This window comes from Mytilus californianus, unplaced genomic scaffold, assembly GCF_021869535.1.
Source record: "Mytilus californianus isolate M0D057914Y unplaced genomic scaffold, xbMytCali1.0.p SCAF_4, whole genome shotgun sequence".
Classification (NCBI taxonomy): domain Eukaryota; kingdom Metazoa; phylum Mollusca; class Bivalvia; order Mytilida; family Mytilidae; genus Mytilus; species Mytilus californianus.
In genome coordinates this window covers 6,732,596-6,760,014 of record NW_026262690.1, presented here as the reverse complement: position 1 = coordinate 6,760,014, position 27,419 = coordinate 6,732,596, and the positions used below count along the sequence as shown (strand labels likewise).

Here is a 27,419-nt window from a genome sequence, read left to right as displayed (position 1 = left end):
TTTTGTAAAAAAACAGTAATTTGATGTATTATTTAAAAACTTCTTTAAATGATATTTCTGTTATAATCTTTCCGTTTTTCTAGAGAATATAAAACAACATTAAACAATTCTTATGTGTCTCTGCATTCCATCAGCGTGTGGTAGAAAATATAATGTATATTATGTATGTTACATGTACTTGAGATGTAAGTGTTGCTGCAATCTTGGATCACTAATGATCATTATAAATATTGACTAAAATAAACAGCCTTTGATATATATAGAAACCTATTTTGCATGGTTGTCATTTGAATTAATACATTTATATTATTTTTATATCTAAAATATATTCACAACCTATGGCTTGAAAACTCGCTGATATATACTTTTCAGGCGCGGATCTATCCATTTTTAAAAGGGGGAGGAGGATTCCAACACATGCAAGTCATATAAAGAGGGGGGGGGGGGTTCCAACCATATGTCCCCATACAAAAGCATTAGTTGTCAAACAAAAAGGGGGTTCCAACCCCCGGACCCCCACCCCCTTTTTCCCTTTGGTTCCGCAACTGCTTTTACTTAGAAATTTGGAAATAGCATGTCATTAACTATACATGTTAGGAAAGTATAACGGAATCATCATACACTGCCTATAAAGGAATAACATTATGACTGTGTAGAAGTCAGTCTTGTGTACATGTTTGTGTGGTTATATCTATTCTTCTAAATATTCGAATAAAGTTTTGTTGAATTTGCTTCACTGACTTAAATTCAGAAGAGTTAAAACCCCAAGTGGTGGCCTCCCTCCTGGCAACATAACACATGCTAAGGAAGGGCCTCCGATTTGCTTTGCAGAAAGTTTAAAAACTTTTAAAAAATGTAGCCATGTCCAGTTATATTGGGAACGTTAAATACGATGCATCGTGTAGGTGAAGTGCCTCACTAAAGAACTTTCTCAAAACTGTCTGATGTGTAGCTAGTTGCGCGCCAAAGTTCCTGTCCCTACATTCTTCATATCCTCTTTCTTCTGTGGTAAAATAAATTCGCCGCTCTCCATCCCAGTCGAATCAATGTGCAAAACCTGCCTATTGAATTTAATTTCAATTTTTTATTGTCCTGAATATCCATGGGATTTTTGCAACTGGTCGTTTAAAAATAAGATTCTTTAATCAAGTAATTATTCAAAAGATTTAATTTTTGCTGCATATCATTCGACTTCTCTTTTCAAGCACCGTACATAGCAAAATTTTAAACTATTTTATACATAACTTTAGTTTGCTGTTCTCTTTGTTTGTAATATTTACTAGAAAATGATAATTATTCAAATGAACATGATTTAATGGTTATTTTTTTTACCCAACACCACGAACTTGCGGAAGGTATAAGCTTTTGATTCGTCCGTCCGTCATCACTTTGCTGACTCAAATTGTTTATCCGAAGCACTTCAAGTTTTAATGGAAGTTCAATTTATCAAAATCTGAAATGAGGGAAGGGGAAGGTAAGATATCCCTAATTAATTCTTGTAAGTGGGATAGCGCCTTCGTATGTTTTTATCAAATATGATTTTTAGATGTGTATGATTGAAGGTTTCCATTCATCAAAATCTCGAATTTGTTTGTTTTAATCAGGTAACAAATGCTAACTTTGGGGATATTTTATTCGAAAATGGGCTTGTTAAAATATCTCATATCAATTTTTATCTCCAGGATACTGCATAATCCTCCTGAAATGTGTATAACTGATAATGTAAAGTAGAAAATATCTAAAATAAGAACAATTTGTTTCGGAGGGGATTGTAAAAAAAAAATCCATTTTTGTTATTGATGTGTGATGTATCTGAACTTGCTTGCTTTAAAAGGTCCTGTCATTATTATTATTATTTATCAGAATATTTCTGTCAACTTATTAAACGTAGCATCCTCGTGTCCAAACATTGAAATCTGTCATTTTCAAGGGCGATATGTTTTGTCATTAGTTTCCCACTGGATATGCTGTGTTTTAACATATTGGGTAGTTTTTATTGGCGGAGGAAGGAAAGAGCTGCCGACCTTCGACAGAAAAACTGGTAATACTAACGTGTTGCTGAGTAGAAATACCGCAGTCCTACAGAAAATATCACACCAGTAAGTTATAATTAAAAGTGTGCCTTTGGGAGTGTCACATTTTCCTTTGTTTCTTGACTTTATAATCGAACACGAAACAAAAAGTGTTATGTTCGATTTTTTGGGAGGTCTGACGAACTTTGATGTTCGTACCACATTTGCATGTTCTGGTCTAAATGTGTCTTTTTGTCAGAAAGTATGAAAATTTAAAATATTTTATAATTTTAAACTATGAATAGTTATATACACAGGAGGTTACCAGGAATAACCATTACAAACCAATTAAGGGGTAAAACAGACCACATCAACTACCATCACCCGATTCTTCCGAGATAATCATAGATGTACAAACCAATTAAGGGGTACAACAGACCACATCAACTACCATCACCCGATTCTTCCGAGATAATCATAGTCGAACAAACCAATTAAGGGGTACAACAGACCACATCAACTACCATCACCCGATTCTTCCGAGATAATCATAGATGTACAAACCAATTAAGGGGTAAAACAGACCACATCAACTACCATCACCCGATTCTTCCAAGATAATCATAGATGTACAAACCAATTAAGGGGCACAACATCAACTACCATCACCGGTTCTTCCGAGATAACCATAGATGTACATACCAATTAAGGGGTACAACAGACCACATCAACTACCATCACCCAATTCTTCCGAGATAATCATAGATGTACAAACCAATTAAGGGGTACAACAGACAACATCAACTACCATCACCCGATTCTTCCGAGATAATCATAGATGTACAAACCAATTAAGGGGTACAACAGACCACATCAACTACCATCACCCGATTCTTCCGAGATAATCATAGATGTACAAACCAAGTAAGGGGCACAACAGACAACATCAACTACCATCACCCGATTCTTCCGAGATAATCATAGATATACAAACCAATTAAGGGGCACAACAGACCACATCAACTACCATCACCCGATTCTTCCGAGATAACCATAGATGTACAAACCAATTAAGGGGCACAACATCAACTGCCATCACCCGATTCTTCCGAGATAATCATAGATGTACAAACCAATTAAGGGGCACAACAGACCACATCAACTACCATCATCCGATTCTTCCGAGATAATCATAGATGTACAAACCAATTAAGGGGTACAACAGACCACATCAACTACCATCACCCGATTCTTCCGAGATAACCATAGATGTACAAACCAATTAAGGGGTACAACAGACCACATCAACTACCATCACCCGATTCTTCCGAGATAATCATAGATGTACAAACCAATTAAGGGGTAAAACAGACCACATCAACTACCATCACCCGATTCTTCCGAGATAATCATAGATGTACAAACCAATTAAGGGGCACAACATCAACTACCATCACCGGTTCTTCCGAGATAACCATAGATGTACATACCAATTAAGGGGTACAACAGACCACATCAACTACCATCACCCGATTCTTCCGAGATAATCATAGATGTACAAACCAATTAAGGGGTACAACAGACAACATCAACTACCATCACCCGATTCTTCCGAGATAATCATAGATGTACAAACCAATTAAGGGGTACAACAGACCACATCAACTACCATCACCCGATTCTTCCGAGATAATCATAGATGTACAAACCAATTAAGGGGCACAACAGACAACATCAACTACCATCACCCGATTCTTCCGAGATAATCATAGATGTACAAACCAATTAAGGGGCACAACAGACCACATCAACTACCATCACCCGATTCTTCCGAGATAACCATAGATGTACAAACCAATTAAGGGGCACAACATCAACTACCATCACCCGATTCTTCCGAGATAATCATAGATGTACAAACCAATTAAGGGGCACAACAGACCACATCAACTACCATCATCCGATTCTTCCGAGATAATCATAGATGTACAAACCAATTAAGGGGTACAACAGACCACATCAACTACCATCACCCGATTCTTCCGAGATAACCATAGATGTACAAACCAATTAAGTGGTACAACAGACCACATCAACTACCATCACCCGATTCTTCAGAGATGATCATAGATGTACAAACCAATTAAGGGGCACAACAGACCACATCAACTACCATCACCCGATTCTTCCGAGATAATCATAGATGTACAAACCAATTAAGGGGTACAACAGACCACATCAACTACCATCACCCGATTCTTCCGAGATAATCATAGATGTACAAACCAATTAAGGGGTACAACAGACCACATCAACTACCATCACCGGTTCTTCCGAGATAACCATAGATGTACATACCAATTAAGGGGTACAACAGACCACATCAACTACCATCACCCGATTCTTCCGAGATAATCATAGATGTACAAACCAATTAAGGGGCACAACAGACAACATCAACTACCATCACCCGATTCTTCCGAGATAACCATAGATGTACAAACCAATTAAGGAGCACAACAGACCACATCAACTACCATCACCCGATTCTTCCGAGATAACCATAGATGTACAAACCAATTAAGGGGCACAACATCAACTACCATTACCGGTTCTTCCGAGATAATCATAGATGTACAAACCATTTAAGGGCCACAACAGACCACATCAACTACCATCACCCGATTCTTCCGAGATAATCATAGATGTACAAACCAATTAAGGGGTACAACAGACCACATCAACTACCATCACCCGATTCTTCCGAGATAATCATAGATGTACAAACCAATTAAGGGGCACAACAGACCACATCAACTACCATCACCCGATTCTTCCGAGATAACCATAGATGTACAAACCAATTAAGGGGTAAAACAGACCACATCAACTACCATCACCCGATTCTTCCGAGATAATCATAGATGTACAAACCAATTAAGGGGCACAACAGACAACATCAACTACCATCACCCGATTCTTCCGAGATAATCATAGATGTACAAACCAATTAAGGGGCACAACAGACCACATCAACTACCATCACCCGATTCTTCCGAGATAACCATAGATGTACAAACCAATTAAGGGGCACAACATCAACTACCATCACCCGATTCTTCCGAGATAATCATAGATGTACAAACCAATTAAGGGGCACAACAGACCACATCAACTACCATCATCCGATTCTTCCGAGATAATCATAGATGTACAAACCAATTAAGGGGTACAACAGACCACATCAACTACCATCACCCGATTCTTCCGAGATAACCATAGATGTACAAACCAATTAAGTGGTACAACAGACCACATCAACTACCATCACCCGATTCTTCCGAGATGATCATAGATGTACAAACCAATTAAGGGGCACAACAGACCACATCAACTACCATCACCCGATTCTTCCGAGATAATCATAGATGTACAAACCAATTAAGGGGTACAACAGACCACATCAACTACCATCACCCGATTCTTCCGAGATAATCATAGATGTACAAACCAATTAAGGGGTACAACAGACCACATCAACTACCATCACCGGTTCTTCCGAGATAACCATAGATGTACATACCAATTAAGGGGTACAACAGACCACATCAACTACCATCACCCGATTCTTCCGAGATAATCATAGATGTACAAACCAATTAAGGGGCACAACAGACAACATCAACTACCATCACCCGATTCTTCCGAGATAACCATAGATGTACAAACCAATTAAGGAGCACAACAGACCACATCAACTACCATCACCCGATTCTTCCGAGATAACCATAGATGTACAAACCAATTAAGGGGCACAACATCAACTACCATTACCGGTTCTTCCGAGATAATCATAGATGTACAAACCATTTAAGGGCCACAACAGACCACATCAACTACCATCACCCGATTCTTCCGAGATAATCATAGATGTACAAACCAATTAAGGGGTACAACAGACCACATCAACTACCATCACCCGATTCTTCCGAGATAATCATAGATGTACAAACCAATTAAGGGGCACAACAGACCACATCAACTACCATCACCCGATTCTTCCGAGATAACCATAGATGTACAAACCAATTAAGGGGTAAAACAGACCACATCAACTACCATCACCCGATTCTTCCGAGATAATCATAGATGTACAAACCAATTAAGGGGTACAACAGACCACATCAACTACCATCACCCGATTCTTCCGAGATAATCATAAATGTACAAACCAATTAAGGGGTACAACAGACCACATCAACTACCATCACCCGATTCTTCCGAGATAACCATAGATGTACAAACCAATTAAGGGGCACAACAGACCACATCAACTACCATCACCGGTTCTTCCGAGATAATCATAGCTGTACAAACCAATTAAGGGGTACAACAGACCACATCAACTACCATCACCGGTTCTTCCGAGATAATCATAGATGTACAAACCAATTAAGGGATACAACAGACCACATCAACTACCATCACCGGTTCTTCCGAGATAATCATAGATGTACAAACCAATTAAGGGGTACAACAGACCACATCAACTACCATCACCCGATTCTTCCGAGATAATCATAGATGTACAAACCAAACCCAGACTTTGGGGTTTTAATAGTATGAGTTCAACTGAATTTAGGGGACATTAGCTGTCAAATTCATGTTCACTGATTTGAACCAAATTCTCATATTTAATTTATAACAAACTTAAAAGGTCCCCTGTTTCACTTTTCAATGTTGACATTCTTTTCTTTTTAATGAATGAGACACACGAAGAACACATGCGCAACCATTTCTTCTGAAGGTCAAATTAAAAGGTTGCATGAATACGGATTCAAATGAAGTGAATTATTGACTTGTAAGTCAATAATACACCAGTGATGTTTTTTTTAGCGTGTTTTGACGAAATTGAACCAAACTGACTGATAATAGCTAAATGTTATTTCTTTACTCCTCTTTTATAAATGTTTGAAACAAAAACAAAAACATTTTTTGTCGAATTCGTAGTTAATGCCCATTTAAGATAACGGGTAAGCAGGAGCTTTTATCCCTACAGTTTACAATACGGATTGACGTTGCTGAAAAAGAATTGCGGTAGCGTCAGAATATGTTATATACAAATTAATTTTTATTTAACAAGTCAGTAGCATGGGATAGCATTATAAATAAAGGGTTTGTAAGTAGATATGAATATTTCAAATGTAGTCAACATTTCAATGAATACGATGAACAACCTTCAGCAGATACTTATAACACTTTTAACAACGAGAAATGAGATTTTCATCAACAATACAATCCTTGAGATGAAATGTATACACGTTGGTGTTCAATCATACACAATATATACAATATAATCAAATATATCCCTATCTAATTAAATTTATTCCATTTCTTACTAATCACTGTATATGGCAAATGTTCCTTCTAGTTCATGGAATAATTATAACTATTAGAGTGCTGTTTAGGAAAACCATATGTATCAAGCAATATGGACGCTATTGTGAGTATTAATTATTATTATGGCTTCTTTGCTGTGCAGATTAACATGAGCGACACTATTTAATCAATATTTTTTTTTTTCCAGATAAATGAGATTTCTGAAGAACAGTTGAGAGGTAAGTAAACGGCTATTTTGATTGTATTTACTATGTATACTTGCTTTATCTTACTGTGACAAAATTAACTTCATTTTTGTAGTTGTCAAATACTTTTGAAGTATGTTTGTTGTTCGGAGGTTAATTCCATGCATCCCGTAATACCGTGTTATTTTATACTTGTTTTAGAAAAGAAAGAAAATAAATGTAGATATTAGGACAAATAAGACAGCAAACTTACAAAACCATCAATACGGTTTTTCGATCTACAGCAATATACAATAAAAATCATTATATATATAGCCCCTAAAATGACTCAAATCTTTACCTATAGTAGTTACAGAGGAATAATACTTCTTTAAAGTTTCTTGTTATATGCCTTCCTGTATAACAAATTTTAATTTTCATTTTTATTCTCTAGTTCATCGCAAAACAGAGTTGTTCCCATATATCATTTACATGAATCATATATTATACGATAAATAAAGTTGCTACCCTATATTGGTAACATGTGACACTCTAGTCTAGCCGATGATTTTGAATATTTTTGTAGTAGTGTTTACCCGTTTGAACCAAAACTTCTTGTGTCTCTTTATTTACTTAAATGGACATATTCCGCGTGTAGTATTTGGATATCAGCTTGACAGTGATGTATTGTAACGTGTGAGAATTTTCGGATCTGCTAGACGCCTACTTCCTGTTTCCCTACATGCTTTTATTTTTAAATGTTGAATTAGCTAAATTATTCGGCTTTCTCTGGTATGACTTAACAGATTGACTTCATATTTGCTCAGCAGCTTGACCATGATTAGTTGTAAAGTATAAGTGCTTTTCAGATCAATCAGACACCAATAGTTCTTCCAGTTTGCCGATTCTCAGAAGTACAAGTGAGGTTCATTCATGAGATCATCACGATAACGAGTTCAACTTCTCGTTGAACATTTAATTGCCAGAATTTTGCAGCTATAGCGGCTACATTTACCCCCTACGACACTAGAGTATAAATTTAAAACTTTGTGTTTTATTGTCATGGCTCTAACAATAGCATGATATATACAGTCATGTAATCTCAATCCAAAATGTATTTTTATGTTCTCTCCTAAATTAGAATTTAAGGAAGCATTCAGCCTGTTTGACAAAGATGGTGACGGTACGATATCAGCCATTGAACTGGGTGTTATAATGAGGTCATTAGGTCAAAATCCAAGTGACCAAGAATTACAAAACATTATCAGTGAAGTTGATGTTGACGGTAAGACGTTATGCAATCAAGCTATTACGTTCATTTCGTTTACATTTTAAAGATAACCTCAAACATTGAATTGCTCACATACAAACAAATGTAGGTAAGTAAAAAGAAATACTCACTCACATCTTTAAGATGGACAGACATTTGTGTTCTCCTGTCCTACTCATTGCTATTACACTTTTAACATTAATTAAGTAAACCATACATTCATCTCAAAGAAGTTTAGAGATTTCTGATGATTTCGTATGTGTGAATTAACCGGATATTAAGGCTTATTACTGCTGTGAAAATTACGAAATAATTCTCACGCGGCAAGCTCTATGCTCACTTTAAACGGTTACGCAGTATACTGTCAAACTTTTGTTCTTTGCTTAACGTCCAATGGCAAATATATCATGCATATTAATTCACAATAAATACAATGTATAGTTTCTGTACGATGGGTCCACCGAATGAGGAGCGCGTCATTGGATAACCACTGTAAAATGTAAAAATGATGTTTCGTTGGAAAGAAACTTTGCCTTTTAGCCATCTAAGGACTTATCAGAGAGTTGCTGCAAGAGTTCTTTAACGTGAACTTGCGTGAAACTCTCCATACAGTATGCATTAAGTTTAATAACCCTATTCTGACCGGATGTGTCTGCATACCGCATGGCTAAACGACAACCACTTTAGAAAGGGTTTTACCACCGGACGGTAGAGTTCCATGGATAATCATATTTCTATACCGTAGTCAAATTTTGACAATTTTTGTTTTCAGTACTACTCGATTCGTAATTGATTTGACCTTTGAACTGTTTTGATTCGAGCGCCACTGACGAATCTTTATGTTGACGAAATGCGCGGTTGGCGTACTTAATAAGATCTAATAAGCCTGGTATTTTCAATGACTGTTTACATAAAATATAATACAGAATAACGTCTATCATTGTTTTATAAGTATGGATTACAGTATAGTCGACTGCAAATATGACAAAATGAAAAAAATTGCTTACACTCACTTCATTTGAAATCTGGTGGATAGTTGTCCCATTGGCAATTATAGCATTTTATATAAGTACTGAATATTGTCTTTTCAACAGGAAATGGAATAATAGATTTTCAAGAATTTCTTACTATGATGGCTAAGAAAACAAAAGATACTGATTCAGAGGAAGAAATTAGAGAAGCATTTAAAGTCTTCGATAATGACGGTAATGGAACAATTTCATCAAACGATCTGAGACAGATTATGACGACATTTGGTGACAAGCTACCAGACGATGAAATAGATGCCATGATAAGAGAAGCAGACTCAAATGGGGACGGTCAAATCAACTATATTGGTCCGTATATCTTCTTTCTTGTTTAAGATGTAAAATTACTCCACCGCATCTCTAAGCTTGCTTATAAGATACTGGATTAAAACAGATAATTAACATGAAATTGTTGGAAGAAAGATTTTAAAAGCACAAAATCTATTTTCAAGTTTTGATAGAAATCTTGATCAATACAATACAATTAAAAAATGTAGACTCCGAAATGCTTTCCAAATAAAATAACAATATTTTATGATCCAGATAAATACGAATAATGCGACAGAAATCAAATGACGAAAAATCCAGAAAACATAGACAAGTGTATGTTCAACATGCCCAGCTCTAAATCGTCCATATTCTAGAAAAGTTGTGAAAAATTTAACAAATTATACCGAAGAACTGCCATTGATACTTGTTACGATATAACAAATGACAACCTGTTGGAAGGTACGACAGTCACGTGATCAAGTTATCTTATTAAAAAATTATGTTAACTTACAGTTATACTGTCTGATCTCTTTTGAAATATGACGACATCGGCCATTCAGTTGAAATCAATTTACTTTTAATTTGATTTCAGAATTCGTGAGGAAAATGTGTAGATATTGAAGAAAGGATGGTCTTAAGAAGAGATTTTTATTTAGGCATTCATACGCACCAAGACATTTAATGAAGCCTTGGTATTTTGATGTTTTTCATTATTAAATATTTAAAACGTATCAACCTGCACGGTCAATGCAAGCTGGTAACTGTAGAAGTTACAAATTTATACTTTTTTCTCTCGATAAAAGTAGCTTTAGCATTAAAATTATAAATCAGCCATTGCAATTTGTTTATTTTCCATCGAGTTCTATATTCATATTAAGTAAAGACAATCTGATTTCTGGATTTTGTTCTGTAAGGACTACTCAACCAAGTTCCAGAATGTATTCAGAACTGATAGCAAATCTTTCATATATGTAGGACTCGGAGGTGCGATGGGGACGCTGAAGTGCGATGATCACGCTGAAGTGCGATGGTCTTCGCCGAAGTGCGATGGTCTGTTCGCTGAAGTGCGATGGTCTATATATGTCCTTAGTTATAGTTTCATACTAAATGAGAACTCGTTCTCTTTAAGTTTGCTGCATGAGGACATTATTCTGCGTTAACAGTTTATCTTTACTTTGTTCCCTTCATCTGAGATTACTATATGTGTTATAGTAATCTCAGCTCTCAGCTCTCATGAGTTCTATGTTTACCGTAATATCCTAAGACGGAGAGTCTGTCTGCGGACCCGTATGTAGTTAGAGATTTCCAAGCACCATCGTACGTAAAAAACAAAACTTCTGTAAATTTCGAAAAAGGGTCTGCTACAGAGAGGCTAAATTTCCCCTGTTTAATAATTATTTCACTTTACCAGTAATATTAAGAATGTATTTACTTGTATTCATGTTGGATATACAAAAACATTCCATATTTTCTCTAGTTGCTGTAAAAAACACATACGGTGATAAGTTCATTAGGCACTTCTTATAATGCGTTTTAAACTGCTATCACATTTTCAGTCATTGAAATAAGCACTGGTTTTAATGGAAACAAAATCTTTGCATGTAGCGGCTGGAAATATTGTATGAATGTTGACCTCTTTTCGTCAAAAGTAAACTACAACGTTACAATTATGACTGGAAATATTCTCGATGGTTTACTTATTAAACAAGAAAGCTGCTTCTAGCAAACATATTTACTTCTTCATCGACATGTGAACATGAAAAACACTAAAAATATAGTTTATGTAACCCATCGCACTTCAGCGAAACCACCATCGTACTTCGGCGTAGCTATCAACAAGATAGCGTAACAATGCCACCATCGCACTTCAGCGTCTAACCATCGCACATCAGCGTGACCATCGCGGTTCGGAGTGCCATCACGGTTCAGAGTCTTACATATGTAAAACCGTTAACAATATATTTGTATTATGGTAGCAAATTTAAAAGCCATTTATGTGGGAAAAAAGAAGTCTTTGGTTGTTTTAAACCCATTTAAAAAGGTGAGGAAATGAATGAAAAACGTTATTATGTAGAATGATTAACCGCAGTTTCTCTGAGACAAATATGCCGTAATCAACAATGGGGTATCGTGTTTTAAAAATGTGTCCGATGATCCCACCTGCCAACCAACATGGCCGATATGGTAAAAAAGAACATAGGGGTAAAATGCATGTTTTGTCTATTGTCTTGAAAACCGTTAAAGAAAGAGATAATCTGACGTAAGCAGAAATGTTCAGACCTACTGTCTATTTTGTCAAAGTTATCAGAGGACTCCTTATGGAGTTCTTGTCCTTAATAGACGATTTTTTACCATTTGTTTCTCATTTTTTCCTGTCATCGGGAAAATTATCATAGATAAAGAAAAACTTAAAATGACAAGAAAGATTAGCAAGACAAGATCTACAAATCAATCAACATCACCGAAATCATCAGTCAACTCCGTATAAGAGTTATTGTCCTTAAATGAAGATGTTTACCATTTTTTTGCGCTTTTGCCTCTTATCTTGAAAACTATAACAGATAGAGAAACTTTAGATGGCAAAAGTTATTATAGGATAAGATCTACAAATAAACCAAGCATGACCGAAATTGTCAGTGTTCTAAGTACTGCCCTTTATTGAGGAGTTTAATACATCTTAGCATTTTTGGCAAAAACTGGAGTAGGTAAGAAAATGCACAGCTTACACGATCAGCAGGACAAGGTCTGCATATAGGTCAAAATAGAACCGAAACTGCCAATCAAATTCTTAAAGGAATTATTGTCTTTATACAACGAAATTTACCCATTTTACATTTAGTGCAAAACCTATAGTAGATAGAGAGAAATTGTAAGAAGCAAAATTGATCAGCTAGACAATATCTACACATAGAGTAAGAAGACAGAAATCCACTTTTTCTATGAGTTATTGTCCTTAAATGTTCCTTTAACTATGTGATATTGATATAAGGGGGTTTACAACACAATGGTTATCGTATCGATTGATAAAGTTACTTAATGTAAGATCAAAGAACTCTGCTGATTTAGAATTCAATAATACCGCTTTCAAAGCTCTGGGAGACATCTCTCAAATAAATAAGGAACATGCAAATCTCAAAAAATATTATTCCATCATAATAATAATAATCTCATATTTTTTTTCTAGCATATTGTTTTATTTAGTTAGTTGATGCTATGTTGTTCTATATTAAAATAAATTAGTACCTAGTTCTTACTTTGGAAAAACATAGTTTTGGGATTTTCAATTAAACATTGTAACATGAATCAAAATGTATAAAACAAACTATTTCGAACAAAAGAGGCTCAGATGAATTGCAGATAAATTATTTTGACTTTTAAAATGGAACGAATGATATGATATGATACAGTACTGATATTGAAATAACTATATATTAATCAAAGTACTGAAGTACTGAACATCGGATGACCACAAGTTCTTGAGGATGGTCAAAAGCACTTGTCTCAGAAAAAAACAACATATCTCTTTACCTGAAACTGAGGTTAATGTACAGAGATATATTTTTTTCTGAGACAAGTTCGTGCGTGGATGATGAATAAATGACAGGAAATTCAACTTCACCATAATAACTATTATATTGTAGTGATACAAATCAGTACACATGGTGGACACTTTTCTGTAAAAATTCGATTTTTCTAAGATTGGATACGAGTAGGCATTCATATTTTCCCGCAAAAACAATTACAGAGTTACCGGTCCTCGCAAAAAGTTCTCTGAGATATTCTTCCGCATGCTTTTAACACAATTTTTCGGTACGTCTGCATTGATATTATCAATGATTTTTTACTTATATATATATATCGAACTACAAAACATTTTCATATTATTAATTTATGTTGTAAACAAAAATATTTTTATCGGTATTCATTGAAGAGATGTATTTATATCAAACGATAAGGAATGTTATTTTGCATTCGTTTATGTGCGCATATTTATCATGTTTATAGATCGGTTACAAACCCAAAACTAATTTACATAATGGAAATCTAGGCGATAGCAATACATCTGAATGACCCCAAGGTCATCGCGATGTAAAAATGACGGTATTCCTAATTATCCAGATTTCCTAATTTAGAAAATTATTTAGCAACGAAAGGTACTAAATGGGTCTCTTTAAAGAAAATGTCATGCAACATCTCTGACCTGTCCATTATCAGTAAACATATTTTTAGAACAACAGTACTATAAATTAAGTAACATGACAAAGTCAAAAAGAAGCTTATCAAAGCTTAGAGTTTGAATAAAAATATATACAAATAATAAATACTTTTAAATAATTGATTATAAATTAGTAAATTGTTCACGGATCAACCGAAACTTTGTACATAACAGTAACTTAATCCCAAATGTACCGAGATATAGTCAGTATTAAACAATAAAGGTTAATACAGTTAGTTTGAATGATACCATCATTGCCCCCATAACACAATAACATTTATTAAATCACGCAGATATACCATAATCCATATAGTAATGAACACTATAGGAAACTAAAATGTCGAGTGAACTGGTAGATGTGAGTATTTTTGTCATGTTTTATGTGATTTGTTCAACGTTTTTGTAAACATTTTGAAACGACTTTTGTTTTTTTACAACTTACAATTTTACTTAAGATTCGTTGCGATATTCGTTGCGGAAAAACTATTCTCTTAGACTATATATCTAATATATCCAAATCGATCAATATTGTTTAGTCGATGTCATTGTAAATGAACATTTTTTTAATCATATTTGATTGTTCCGATAGCTAAAATCAAGAAGAAAGAAAGAAAAGCAAATTATTCTACTGTTCTGTAATATAATGGTCGTGAATGAGTTCTCAATTGAGTTTGAAAAGCTTATTTGGGTCCCAGAAGTTAATCGTGCGCTTATCTGCATCAACAGTAGAACAGCAACTGGTGAATAGTTGGTTGACTGATTATGCATTCCTTAAACTTTTAATATTGTTTTTATGATTTTAAAATTGTATTGGTTTGTTGTTTTTTAGGCTCTATTTTGTTTTTCTTGTCTTTTCCTTCTTTAATTTGTTAGACTTTAAATACTAATTTTAAAATGTATATTAGTATACAACGAAAAGATATAACTACATTTTGACAGACTTTCTGCTTCTGCTATTTATAAAAACTGAGAAGTAAAAACTGCATTAGACTGATAAATAGTTACATCATTAGCGAAATGGAGGTAATAAATATGCAATAATTCTCTACGAATGTTCTTGACACAATTACTCTCAATGGATCCATATACCTTGTAACCTTATTTGTTTCACTTAGTAAATCGAATGCCGAGTTTCAGTTTTCCCCAATCAGGGAATATATCTGTTCGTTGTATTAATGTAGAAAGAAGTTAGTTGTGTTATCTTTCGATAATGAATGAGGTGCGTACTTCCGTAGCTATTTTCTGGATTAACACCTTCATTAGGTACGGTCAAACCAAAACATTTGAAACTTTTTTTTCAATGGCTTGAATTCTAAATGTCTTATGTTTATTTACATTGATATAATATAAATTTATAAAATGTTCCGATTTGCAAGTTTACATGAAATAATCCCCAGCTCTTCATTTTTATACGCTCGTTTACGGGACGTATTATGTATGGTATACCGTTGTCCGTCCGTCCGTCGTCAACATGTAAGCTCCCATTCGATTTTTATAAATTTTAGATTTTACTTTTCCGAGTAATGGGATTTTATTCAGAAAAAAGGGGGGATTTTCCAGTTTTCGGACAATAACTCAAAAGTGCTTTGAGCAGTTTTCATGAAACTTTATATCTTATATCTATAGTTTTTTTATATAATTTTCTGATATGACATTGAGGAGTTATCGAACTTTATTCTTGAAAAAGTGAGGGGCGTATCATGCGCTCATGTCGCAGCTGTTTATTTTTTTATGAAATCTCTCTTTTTATCTCTTTATTTTGCTCATTTGACCAGTAAAAACTACTGCCATTACTAGCTATAGGCGTCTGGTTCATTACTTTTCAAATTTTTGCTAATTCCTTCAATTCAACACGACTATTCGAACCATGCTTATGCTTATTATGCACAATTTCTGTCCAATTTAACGAAGAACTTGGGCAAGAGACAAAATTTTAATCTTAATGCTCTTTTTCATTTCTGTTATCTTTAAAATTAAAAGGCCAAATATTTTGAGAGAGAATGACATGGAGATTCATAAACCAAGGAAACCTAATTCCGTGTTGATTTGATGTCAGTGGTACCTCAAAGGTTCCATTAAATCAAGGAAACCTAATTCCGTGTTGATTTGATGTCAGTGGTACCTCAAAGGTTCCATTAAATCATGTTGTAGACCATTTTTTTTTCTTTTTTTTCTCTGAAACTACATACATGTGTACACTAGTTAATGTGAATCAATACTTTCCTTTAGAAAAACATACGTATATGGAAGGCTGTTTTGCAACATTTCATTTCATCGTAATCAATTAAAAATTCCTTTATGTTACGGTACAGTAAATGGGGTATGTCACAAATATTGATAAAAATATGCAATGACAGTCTTTTTTACTTTGTAAACGTATATAAAATAAGAGAATGGCGACTGTCTATGTCATATACAAATAAGAAGATATGATTGCCAATGAGACAACACTCCACCAGAGACCAAATCTCATAGAAGTCAACAACTATAGGTCACCATACGGCCTTCAACAATGATCAAAACCCATACCGCATAGTCAGCTAAAAAAGGCCCCGAAATGACGAATGTAAAACAATTCAAACGAGAATATATATGTTCCTGAGTTGGACGGTTTTCATAAAAATAAACAATGATTGTCCTTATCACTTTTCAGCTTTATATAAAAAAATATGAGACTGATAGTATCTGTCACTTTTTGTCAATAAATATCGACATTATGCTTGTCTATATTCTGTAAATGATCACATATTCTTATGGTTCATGTCACTTTAAACAAAATATTTGTTTCCTAGCTGTATCTGGATGTCTACGTGTTTCTGCTTACAAGGGTGCCACTGAATCAATGGATCTAGAAAGTTTTATTTACGGACGTAATTATAACCTTGACCTTGTTGATCGTAATGGAGTACAGTTTTACCTGATGACCACGAATAATTAATTTGTCTAAGCAGCAGTCACCTTTCTGTCCTCTAAATATTACCAACCACGTCTTGTACCTGGATTATTTGTTACAGTGCTCAATACTGCATCCCCTGTTCTGTGCTAAGTTCATTTAGCTTAGTTTTCTGGGTAATATAATGGTAAAGATTTAGTATGTTTTTCTTCGACTTGTGTGTTTAACTGACCCTTTGGTGTCTCCTTTTTCATCTGAATGGGAACCTAGGTGGGATTAATGATATCTTGTATGTGACCTGAACACCATGCATTAATTTCAACGTTTAGGTTTAAAGGACTTTCTCATATTCATTATACTCGAGAGCTTGACTGATGTATAGAAATATTGTCATTAGGACTGTAAAACCCTGTTAAATGTTCAATGTAGAATTTACGCTATTCATCTAAGTTCCCTTTTGGTCATATTGAGGCTACCGTTTCTACGTTTTTTTATACAATAATGGATTACAAATGTTCAGGTGATGAAGGTAAATCAAGAAAGCTCTTCGGACGCACTAAATATACAAAGAATTATTTCCATTTAAACTAAACATGTCCATAATTGGTCTGTTCGATATGTATGAATATGAAGAAACGCCTGTCGGAATTGGGGCGTTCAATCCGATGCCTTTTGTAGGTAACCAATATAATGACTTTTTGAGGGGTTAAATTGTACGCCCCTATCAACATACCCTCTTTTTCGACTCACTCAGTGACAGGGGATCACTGATATATTATACATACACCGATACATTGACAAGGACGATCACTGACATACTATACATACACTGACACATTGACATAGACGACTACTGACATACTGTATATTATACACTGTGACACATTGACATGGACGATAACTGACATATTATATATACACTAATTCAGAATGAGAGACATAGACAATCCCTGTCATAATATATATAAACTGACACATGGATCTAGACGATCCTTGACATAGTATATATACACTGACATATTGACATAGATGATTACTGACATATCGACATACTAGTAGATGATTACTGACATATTATATATACACTGATAAATTGACAACGACGATCACTGACATACAATATATACACTGACACCGTGACATAGCCTATCACCGAAGTATTATATATACATGACACAGTGACAAAGGCTATTACTGTCTTACATATTATATACACACTTACACAGTGACACAAAGGCTATTACTGACATATTATATATACACTGACACAGTGACATAGAGAATCTATAACATACTTAATATACACTGATACAGTGACATAGACAATCCATAATATATACACACTTACACAGTGACACAAAGGCTATTACTGATATATTATATATACACTGACACAGTGACATAGAGAATCTATGACATACTTAATATACACTGTCACAGTGACATAGACAATCCATAACTTACTATATATACACTGACACATTAAAATAGACGATAACTGATAAAGTGACAAAGACGATCACTGACATACTATATATACACTGACAGAGTCACATTGCCTATCACCGACATATTATATATACATGACACAGTGATATAGGCGATTTTTGTCATACATATTATATATACACTTACACAGTGACACAAAGGCGATTAATGAGATATTATATATACACTTACACAGTGACACAACGTCGATTACTGACATATTATACATACACTGTCACAGTGACATAGATAATCTATAACATACTATATATACAGTGACACAGTGGCATAGTATATCACTTTTATATTGTATATCCACTGACATACTATATATACACTGATACAGTGACAAAGACAATTACTGATAAAATATAACATTGACACAGTGACACAGTGACACAGTGACACAGTTACACAGTGACACAGTGACACAGTATATATACATGACACATTAACATGTGGCATTTAGACTAGTGGCCTATTAAAGTGATCAAGTCTTCAATATTAAGAACCTACTTCCATTGGTCTATACAAAAACAAATGCCAACAATAACAACTTGTTAGCTTTTGATGTGTTTTCTGCATTTATTTTAATCGTTCATCATCAATTTTTTCGTCTCTTGAAACCCTTTAGATTTTTCATCAGCACCGTGTTGATTTTACAAAGGGACGTAACACCACTACTAACCGTGTATTGACCTATAATGGTTTACTTTTATAAATTTTGACTTACACGGATGGAGAGTTGTCTCATTGGCACTCATACCACATCTTCTTATATCTATTGAAATAAACTACGCCTACTTACCCCATATGAATATACACGGTCTCCACGCGGTTGCTTTTAACCAATCATATTCATAGAAATATATAGGAGGTAAGATAAATACACGTACACAGTGACATCGACAATCTATGACATTCTATATACACACTGGCATAGTGACATAAACATCTACTGACATATTGTATATACAGTGACATAGACTATCACTGACATACTATATACACTGACATATTACATAGACGATCACTGACATATCATATACACTGACACAGAGACTATGACAATCACTGACATACTATATATACACTGACATATTGACCTAGACGATCACTAATATATTACATAAATACAATGACACATTGACCATTATTGGCAATATAACAATCTATAACATACAGTATTGCGAAGCTGTCTTATCCCTTCACTGTCCAGGAAGTAAGATGAATTATAACACATTGCCAGACTGATTTATATCAACCAATAAGTAATAATTCAGATTCTTTGTCATAGGACAAGTCATCCTCTGGGCACGATATAATCTTCAATTGTCACATTGACAGATCTAAATTTTAGATTTTTTTTTACATAGACACTTTGATCTATCATATATTACAGAAAGCTGTATCATGTAGTCAGTATGAACCTTTTAAAAAGTGAAATATATAGAAATATTGTTTTGTCATCATTTTAACATTATGCTAAATTACTTGTCTTGTCTTATTAGTATACGTGGTCTTCTTGTTCTTATTTCAGATATTGGATAATAGAATTATTTAAATAACATAACTATAAGTCAGAGTAAAACGAGTATAATTAGTTTTAACAGAACATGCATGCATCAGTACTGTATTACAAATAATCAAAATTCCTTGTATTTTATTAGCAAATATTTGCACCATCTAGATAACAAGTTTATGCTTTGAATAAACAATACTACAATTATTATATTATCTGCTTTTACTATCAATTATCTCCAAATACAGCACGCATACTAAGTAACAATAAAGGTTCTAAAACTAATGTATTACTAAGTAATGTAAGAGGACTAAAATAAGGAAGTGACTCTCATGCAAAGGTCCCCTCAGACGGTTTTAGCTGTTCTGTTTATGTCTTTATGTTTCATATACTCTCAGGCGTTTTATATATTTGGGCATTCAGGGCACGTCTGGTGTATGTTAGTCCAGAAATATGTGTTTAGTACGCATGGGAATCAATATTTAAATACATTGTATTTCCACATATGAACTAGAACTTGAAATGCAGAGTAATTTGACACTTAGATCAACTTATCATAAAAAAACGAAGGCTTACATCAAGAAGTAAGGTTGATTTATCCTTTTAATTCGCACTTGCCCCGGTTTTAAAAAACCCCTTCAATCTTGAATAAAATTTAGAGTGCACAGCTACGTGTATGTTATTTGGTCGTAACAACATAATCAAAGTTATTGTATAGCATTGAAAAGCATTATGATTGTATGAACATATGAAAAATTGATGCAAATTTCTTTTGATATATCATACAGACTCTTCAATATTCGAATTCCACAAATGTTTCATCAATTTGCACATTTGGACTTCTTTAGAATAAAAATCGTGCCGAATCTTATTCAGTTTGAAGCAGTTTTCATTAACATGTATCGAAAACTTCCCTGACCAAAAACTTTGAAGCCCTAAAAATGTTGGGACAATAATATCCCCCAAAAAGGCATAATAGATCGATAATTGAATGGACCAATCATATTAATTATCTTCATATTCAAAATTATCGCATTTCTTGACACTTTTACACCCAAAGAACAGTTACCAATTCGACAAGGGAAGAAGGGAAGCCACAGAAAACAAGGCGGTCCGGAAAGAAAGGAGAGACGCGGGTAAGCAGCTGGCCGTGAAAAACTTAGAGGGGTGTTTTTTGGATAACAACAAGAGGCGGCGAGTGATATTGCTTTTTTTCTAAAATATGTAATATTAGTATGATTGAATGATTGATTAATTGGTGTTTAACGCCACTCTCAGCACTGTTGGACATTTCGTGACAGACATTTTTTATTAGTGGACGAAGCCAAAGTGCCAAAAGAGAACAACCGACCTTCGGTGGAAAAACTTACAATTCCAGTCTAATTAAGATTGGAGTCCAACGCACCTGTCACGTGCGGAACTCGAACTCACAACCTCCGTGTTAATAGGCTGGTGATACAGTAGTTGGACTACTTAGACCACTCGGCTACCGATGCCCCTATAATAATAGGAAGTCATGGTTCTGAAACATTACATTATAGAAATGTTCTCTGTTTTTTGGGGTTTTTTTTCTAAATTTATCAAACTATGTTCGAAGTAAAATATTCTTTTTTTTAAATCTTATTGTATTGTTATGGTCTACTGGACTATTCTACTTCCGCCGAGTTTATTTCGTGATCTGCATTCCCATCAGAAGTTATTGCCCTTTCATTAATAATACATAATATTAGTAGCTTAACAAGCATTCAATAATAGATCAACAATACGGAGACCTTGAACATTAAAATCATTAACACTTAAATCATTGATATACTAATGTCCAAATGAATGTTTGTATTAAGAGAGTGGGTTGTATTCTTGTTTAATGTTGCATGACACATAAAAGTATTTACCTTTTAAATTTATATATTAAAGAGACAACAATATATTCCAATAAATCTATAGTTTATCTATTATACTCTTTTCTTACTTATTTCACATAAAAATTGTTGCTGGAATATAATAATACATTCAATTGAACTTTTATAAATATTTAATTTGTCAAAGAGGATTAAATAAATTGAAACTACCATTAATATGTTTAACTTCCAATGTAAATATCTATAACCTGATTGTGCAATATGGAAATCAATGTAAGTAATTTTTCTTTTACTTTTTATCCTTTTTTTCTATTATTTCGGTTATCTAAGTGTTGAAAATATGATATTTCTGGTATTGAATTTAATGTTGTTCATCCTACTTAATCGCTTTCCGTTTTCTTTGTCATTTGAACGTTTTTATTTTTGATAACTTTAAATATTATTGTTCTTTTATCAAGCAGACCTAATTTGATTTGTAGTTTTGGATTTCTTTCTGCTTAATGTAAAGACGATATTTTGTATTCAATTTTGTTCTTGTTAAACAATTGATTTGCATGAAAAACACTTACAAAATGTGTTCTGCACTGTAATGTAAATTTTCGGATCCAGCGATGCTTAATGATTCATAAGCATCTGGTTTTCAAAATTTAAAATAGAATGAAAATAGAAATTCTGTATACCAAAACTTGTGATAAGTGGGTGTTTTCCTCTCATATTATTTTTTCTTTCCTTTTTATAAAAATTCCATTTATTCCCACTTATGGATTGATTGATTGCCGATTTTTGTTTCTTGAACGTCCAGTGGCAAATTTCCTTCTGATATTGTTGTGTAGTTCTCAGATAGATGCGTCTGTTTGCAGTGGCACCTGTATAACTCTATATATGGGTTTACTTGAGGTGGCTGTCTCATTTTTATGTTTCATTACTCATCTAATTTCATCCCTACGAGGAGGTATATAAAATATATAAGAAATCGCTAAAAAACTGTAAATCAGCAAGCGACATCCAAAAACTAGAAATCAGATTAGTGATTGCCACGTGTTCTTAATTTTGTGAAGCATGTGTAGTTTATCTTTTATTTTTTAAATTCATTTTAGGAAACTCAGATTCCTGAAGAACAATTGAGAGGTAAGGTGAACGTTAAGAAAAAAATTATGGAAGGTGTTCGTACAATCTCATCACTAAAAGAACGTAGTAACCTTCTAGTTGGGAGGTGATAACAATACAGGTCTTCAAGCATTTACTACAAATAACAGTGATAGCCTCTCTGGGTGGGAGGCGATTACAATCCAGGTCTTCATACTTGTAATACAAATAGCAATGGTAGCACTTTTTGGGAGGACCAGATTACAATACAGTTCTTCATACTTGTAATACAAATAGCAGTGGTAGGCTTCTTTGGGAAGACCAGATTACAATACTGTAACAGTTCTTCATACTTGTAATACACATAAAAGTGGTAGCCTTTCTCTGGGAATACATATTTGATTAGAATCATGTTCCATTTATGTCAACTTCAAACATTGAAACGGTTAACAGTAATTTAAAAGACAAATAGCTTTTGGACATCAGAACAGATTTTAAACCGTTTAATATCATTAAGGACTTGTTATGTGTTTACAATGATTTAGACCAGCGCAAAGTATTAACTTGGTAGAAAATACACAGAATATATGGTCACTTTTGGTAAAAAAGCTACCCAAGTAGTTTTACTTCATTGACGCATATACCCAATCTTGGAATATAGCGTTCCTGTATAAGGTACGCCAAGAAAAGCACTTTGGATGCATCAACTTTATAAAGTGTTATTTTTATGAACGTGTTGGTAGCGTTAACTATTTAAAAAATCCCTCTCGATGATATTTTCCCCTTTGTATGGTAATTTATACTCAAGTAGAAGTAGTATGTTTTAATATATTAGTATACAGGTGTTAAAGTATATTTCAAAATCTTAATGCTTTAAGTATAATTCATTACCAATCTTTTTTCAAACGTGTACCTTTAAAGGGTTTGTTCAGTAAACGCGATTTACTAAATAGTTACGTATCTCTGCACTTTGTAATCAAAAGTGGATATACTTTGAAAACAAAAGCATGATATGAATATAACTTCGAGCTTGTTAGGCGTTGTTTTTTGTAATGTCTTAATGGGATTAAGGGTTTTATGGTTTGGTTTTTTTGTGTGGAGAATATGGTATTGATGGCAGATTTTTAAGTCTCTGCTATAATTCGTAACTGTCTTAGATTCACACCAACTTAGAGCTTGGAATATAATATAGACAACTGTTTATTATTAAAGACTGTATGATTATAGTGTATGCTGACCTCTTCTGTGTTGTCTCATTGGCGTATTCTCTTCGTCTCCTTTTATTTATTGTAGATTTCTTGTCTTACTAATGCATATTAATCATATTCCTTTGTTTGTCGTCGAGGTCTTCTCTCATTGACGAATACTCTTCATCTTCTTTTGTTTGTCGTAGAGTTCTTGACTAATTGCCGTATACTCTTCATCTCGTTTTGTTTGTCGTAGAGTTCTTGACTAATTGCCGTATACTCTTCATCTCCTTTTGTTTGTCGTAGAGTATTTGTCCCATTGACGTATTCTCTTCATCTCCTTTTGTTTGTCGTAGAGTTCTTTCTCATTGACGTATTCTCTTCATCTGCTTTTGTTTGTCGTAGAGCTCTTTCTCATTGACGAATACTCTTCACCTCCTAATGTTTGTCTTAGAGTTCTCGACTAATTGCCGTATACTCTTCATCTACTTTTGTTTCTCGTAGAGTTCTTGTCTTATTGACGTATTCTCTTCATCTCCTTTTGTTTGTTGTAGAGTTCTTGTCTCATTGACGAATACTCTTCACCTCCTAATGTTTGTCTTAGAGTTCTCGACTAATTGCCGTATACTCTTCATCTACTTTTGTTTTTCGTAGAGTTCTTGGCTTATTGACGTATTCTCTTCATCTCTTAAGTTTGTTGTAGAGTTGTTGTCTTACTGATGCATATTATTTATATCCCTTTGTTGTCGTCTTCTCTCGTTAACGTATTCTCTTCATCTCATTTTGTTTCTTGAAGAGTTCTTGTCTCATTAAAATATTGTCTTTATCTCCTTATGTTTGTCGTAGACTTCTTGCCTCATTGACGTATTCTCGTTACCTCCTTTTGTTTGTCGTAGAGTTCTTCTCTCGTTGACGTGTTCTCTTTGGATCTTTTTTTTTTTGTCATATAGTTTTTCTCTCGTTGACGTATTCTCCTCGTCTCATTTTGTTTGTCGTAGAGTTCTTCTCTCACTGACGTATTCTCTTTACCTCCTTTTGTCTGTCATAGAGTTCTTGTCGCACTGACGTATTCTCTTTACCTCCTTTTGTCTGTCATAGAGTTCTTGCCTCACTGACGTTTTCTCTTTACCTCCTTTTGTCTGTCATGGAGTTCTTGCCTCACTGACGTATTCTCTTTACCTCCTTTTGTCTGTCATAGAGTTCTTGCCTCACTGACGTATTCTCTTTACCTCCTTTTGTCTGTCATAGAGTTCTTGTCGCACTGACGTATTCTCTTTACCTCCTTTTGTCTGTCATAGAGTTCTTGCCTCACTGACGTATTCTCTTTACCTCCTTTTGTCTGTCATAGAGTTCTTGCCTCACTGACGTATTCTCTTTACCTCCTTTTGTCTGTCATAGAGTTCTTGCCTCGCTGACGTATTCTCTTTACCTCCTTTTGTCTGTCATAGAGTTTTTGTCTCATTGACGTATACTCTTCATCTCCTTTTGTTTGTTGTAGAGTTCTTGTCTCATTGACGTATACTCTTCATCTCCTTTTGTTTGTCGTAGAGTTCTTGTCTCATTGAGGTATACTCTTCATCTCCTTTTGTTTGTCGTAGAGTTCTTGTCTCATTGAGGTATACTCTTCATCTCCATTTGTTTGTTTTAGAGTTCTTGTCTCATTGACGTATACTCTTCATCTCCTTTTGTTTGTTGTAGAGTTCTTGTCTCATTGACGTATACTCTTCATCTCCTTTTGTTTGTCGTAGAGTTCTTGTCTCATTGAGGTATACTCTTCATCTCCATTTGTTTGTTTTAGAGTTCTTGTCTCATTGACGTATACTCTTCATCTCCTTTTGTTTGTTGTAGAGTTCTTGTCTCATTGACGTATACTCTTCATCTCCTTTTGTTTGTTGCAGAGTTCTTGTCTCATTGACGTATACTCTTCATCTCCTTTTGTTTGTTGAAGAGTACTTGTCTCATTGACGTATTCTCTTCTCCTTGTCTTTATTGAATTGTTCTTGTTTCATTGACGTATACTCTTCGTCTCATTTTGTTTGTCGTAGAGTTCTTGTCTCATTGACGTATTCTCTTCTCCTTGTCTTTATTGAATTGTTCTTGTTTCATTGACGTATACTCTTCGTCTCATTTTGTTTGTCGTAGAGTTCTTGTCTCATTGACGTATTCTCTTCTCCTTGTCTTTATGGAATTGTTCTTGTTTCATTGACGTATACTCTTCGTCTCATTTTGTTTGTCGTAGAGTTCTTGTCTCATTGACGTATTCTCTTCTCCTTGTCTTTATTGAATTGTTCTTGTTTCATTGACGTATACTCTTCGTCTCATTTTAATTGTCGTACAGTTCTTGTCTGCATGATGTTTACTCTAAATCTCCTTATGTTCTTGTCTTATTGGCGTAAGATCTTTTTTCCTTTTGTTTGTCGTAGAGTTTTTCACTCTACTCATCGTCTCCTTTTGTTTGTCGTAAAGTTCTTCTCTCATTGACGTATTCTCTTCATCCTCTTTTGTTTGTCGTAAAGTTCTTGTCTCATTGACGTATATTCTTCGTATCCTTTTGTTTGTCGTAGAGTTAGTGTCTCATTGACGTTTTCTCTTCATTTCCTTTCATTCATAAATCTTTAAAAAAAAATAGGCAGTTAGAACAGACTAAGAAAATAAAACTTTTTTAAGAGTTTGAATGATTATTTTCTTCACCTTGGTTCAACGATTTTACAATGCGCTAGTTTACCGTTTGATTATTCTAAAATCTTTATTGTCCAGAAAGAAGTTTGATTTTATAGGTAACATAGTGGTGATCAATTATGTATATTTGTTTATGACTCCAATGGAAAGGAAAGTTTTAATATCGAATTTCCATAAAACATATTTAGCGATCCAGAGAAGGTTAAAATCACATAAATGTCGTTACCTTGTGCCGTGTTAAAACTAGCTATATCGATTAAAATTAAATGAGAAATATATTTATATTGTTTTTGAAAAAAATACTTTTTGTTAAAAAAAAATAAATTATGCCATACACACTTTTCT

At 34.2% G+C, this 27,419-nt stretch overlaps 2 protein-coding genes across 2 annotated transcripts in view; both read left to right on the top strand.

Annotated features, from left to right (window-relative positions):
* The window catches only part of LOC127699078 (calmodulin-like), a 30,620-nt gene extending 19,707 nt beyond the window's left edge, over positions 1 to 10,913 (top strand). The window contains exons 6-9 of the mRNA XM_052202816.1: positions 7,600 to 7,630; positions 8,718 to 8,861; positions 9,941 to 10,183; positions 10,737 to 10,913. Coding sequence (XP_052058776.1) covers positions 7,600 to 7,630; positions 8,718 to 8,861; positions 9,941 to 10,183; positions 10,737 to 10,765 — 447 coding nt within the window. The 3' untranslated portion in view covers positions 10,766 to 10,913. The remainder of the gene's footprint in view (positions 1 to 7,599; positions 7,631 to 8,717; positions 8,862 to 9,940; positions 10,184 to 10,736) is intronic.
* A 3,695-nt stretch (positions 10,914 to 14,608) lies between these two features.
* Positions 14,609 to 27,419, top strand: part of LOC127699077 (uncharacterized) — a 39,247-nt gene continuing 26,436 nt past the window's right edge. The window contains exons 1-2 of the mRNA XM_052202815.1: positions 14,609 to 14,718; positions 23,220 to 23,250. Of these exons, the coding sequence (XP_052058775.1) occupies positions 14,698 to 14,718; positions 23,220 to 23,250 (52 nt within the window). The 5' untranslated portion in view covers positions 14,609 to 14,697. The remainder of the gene's footprint in view (positions 14,719 to 23,219; positions 23,251 to 27,419) is intronic.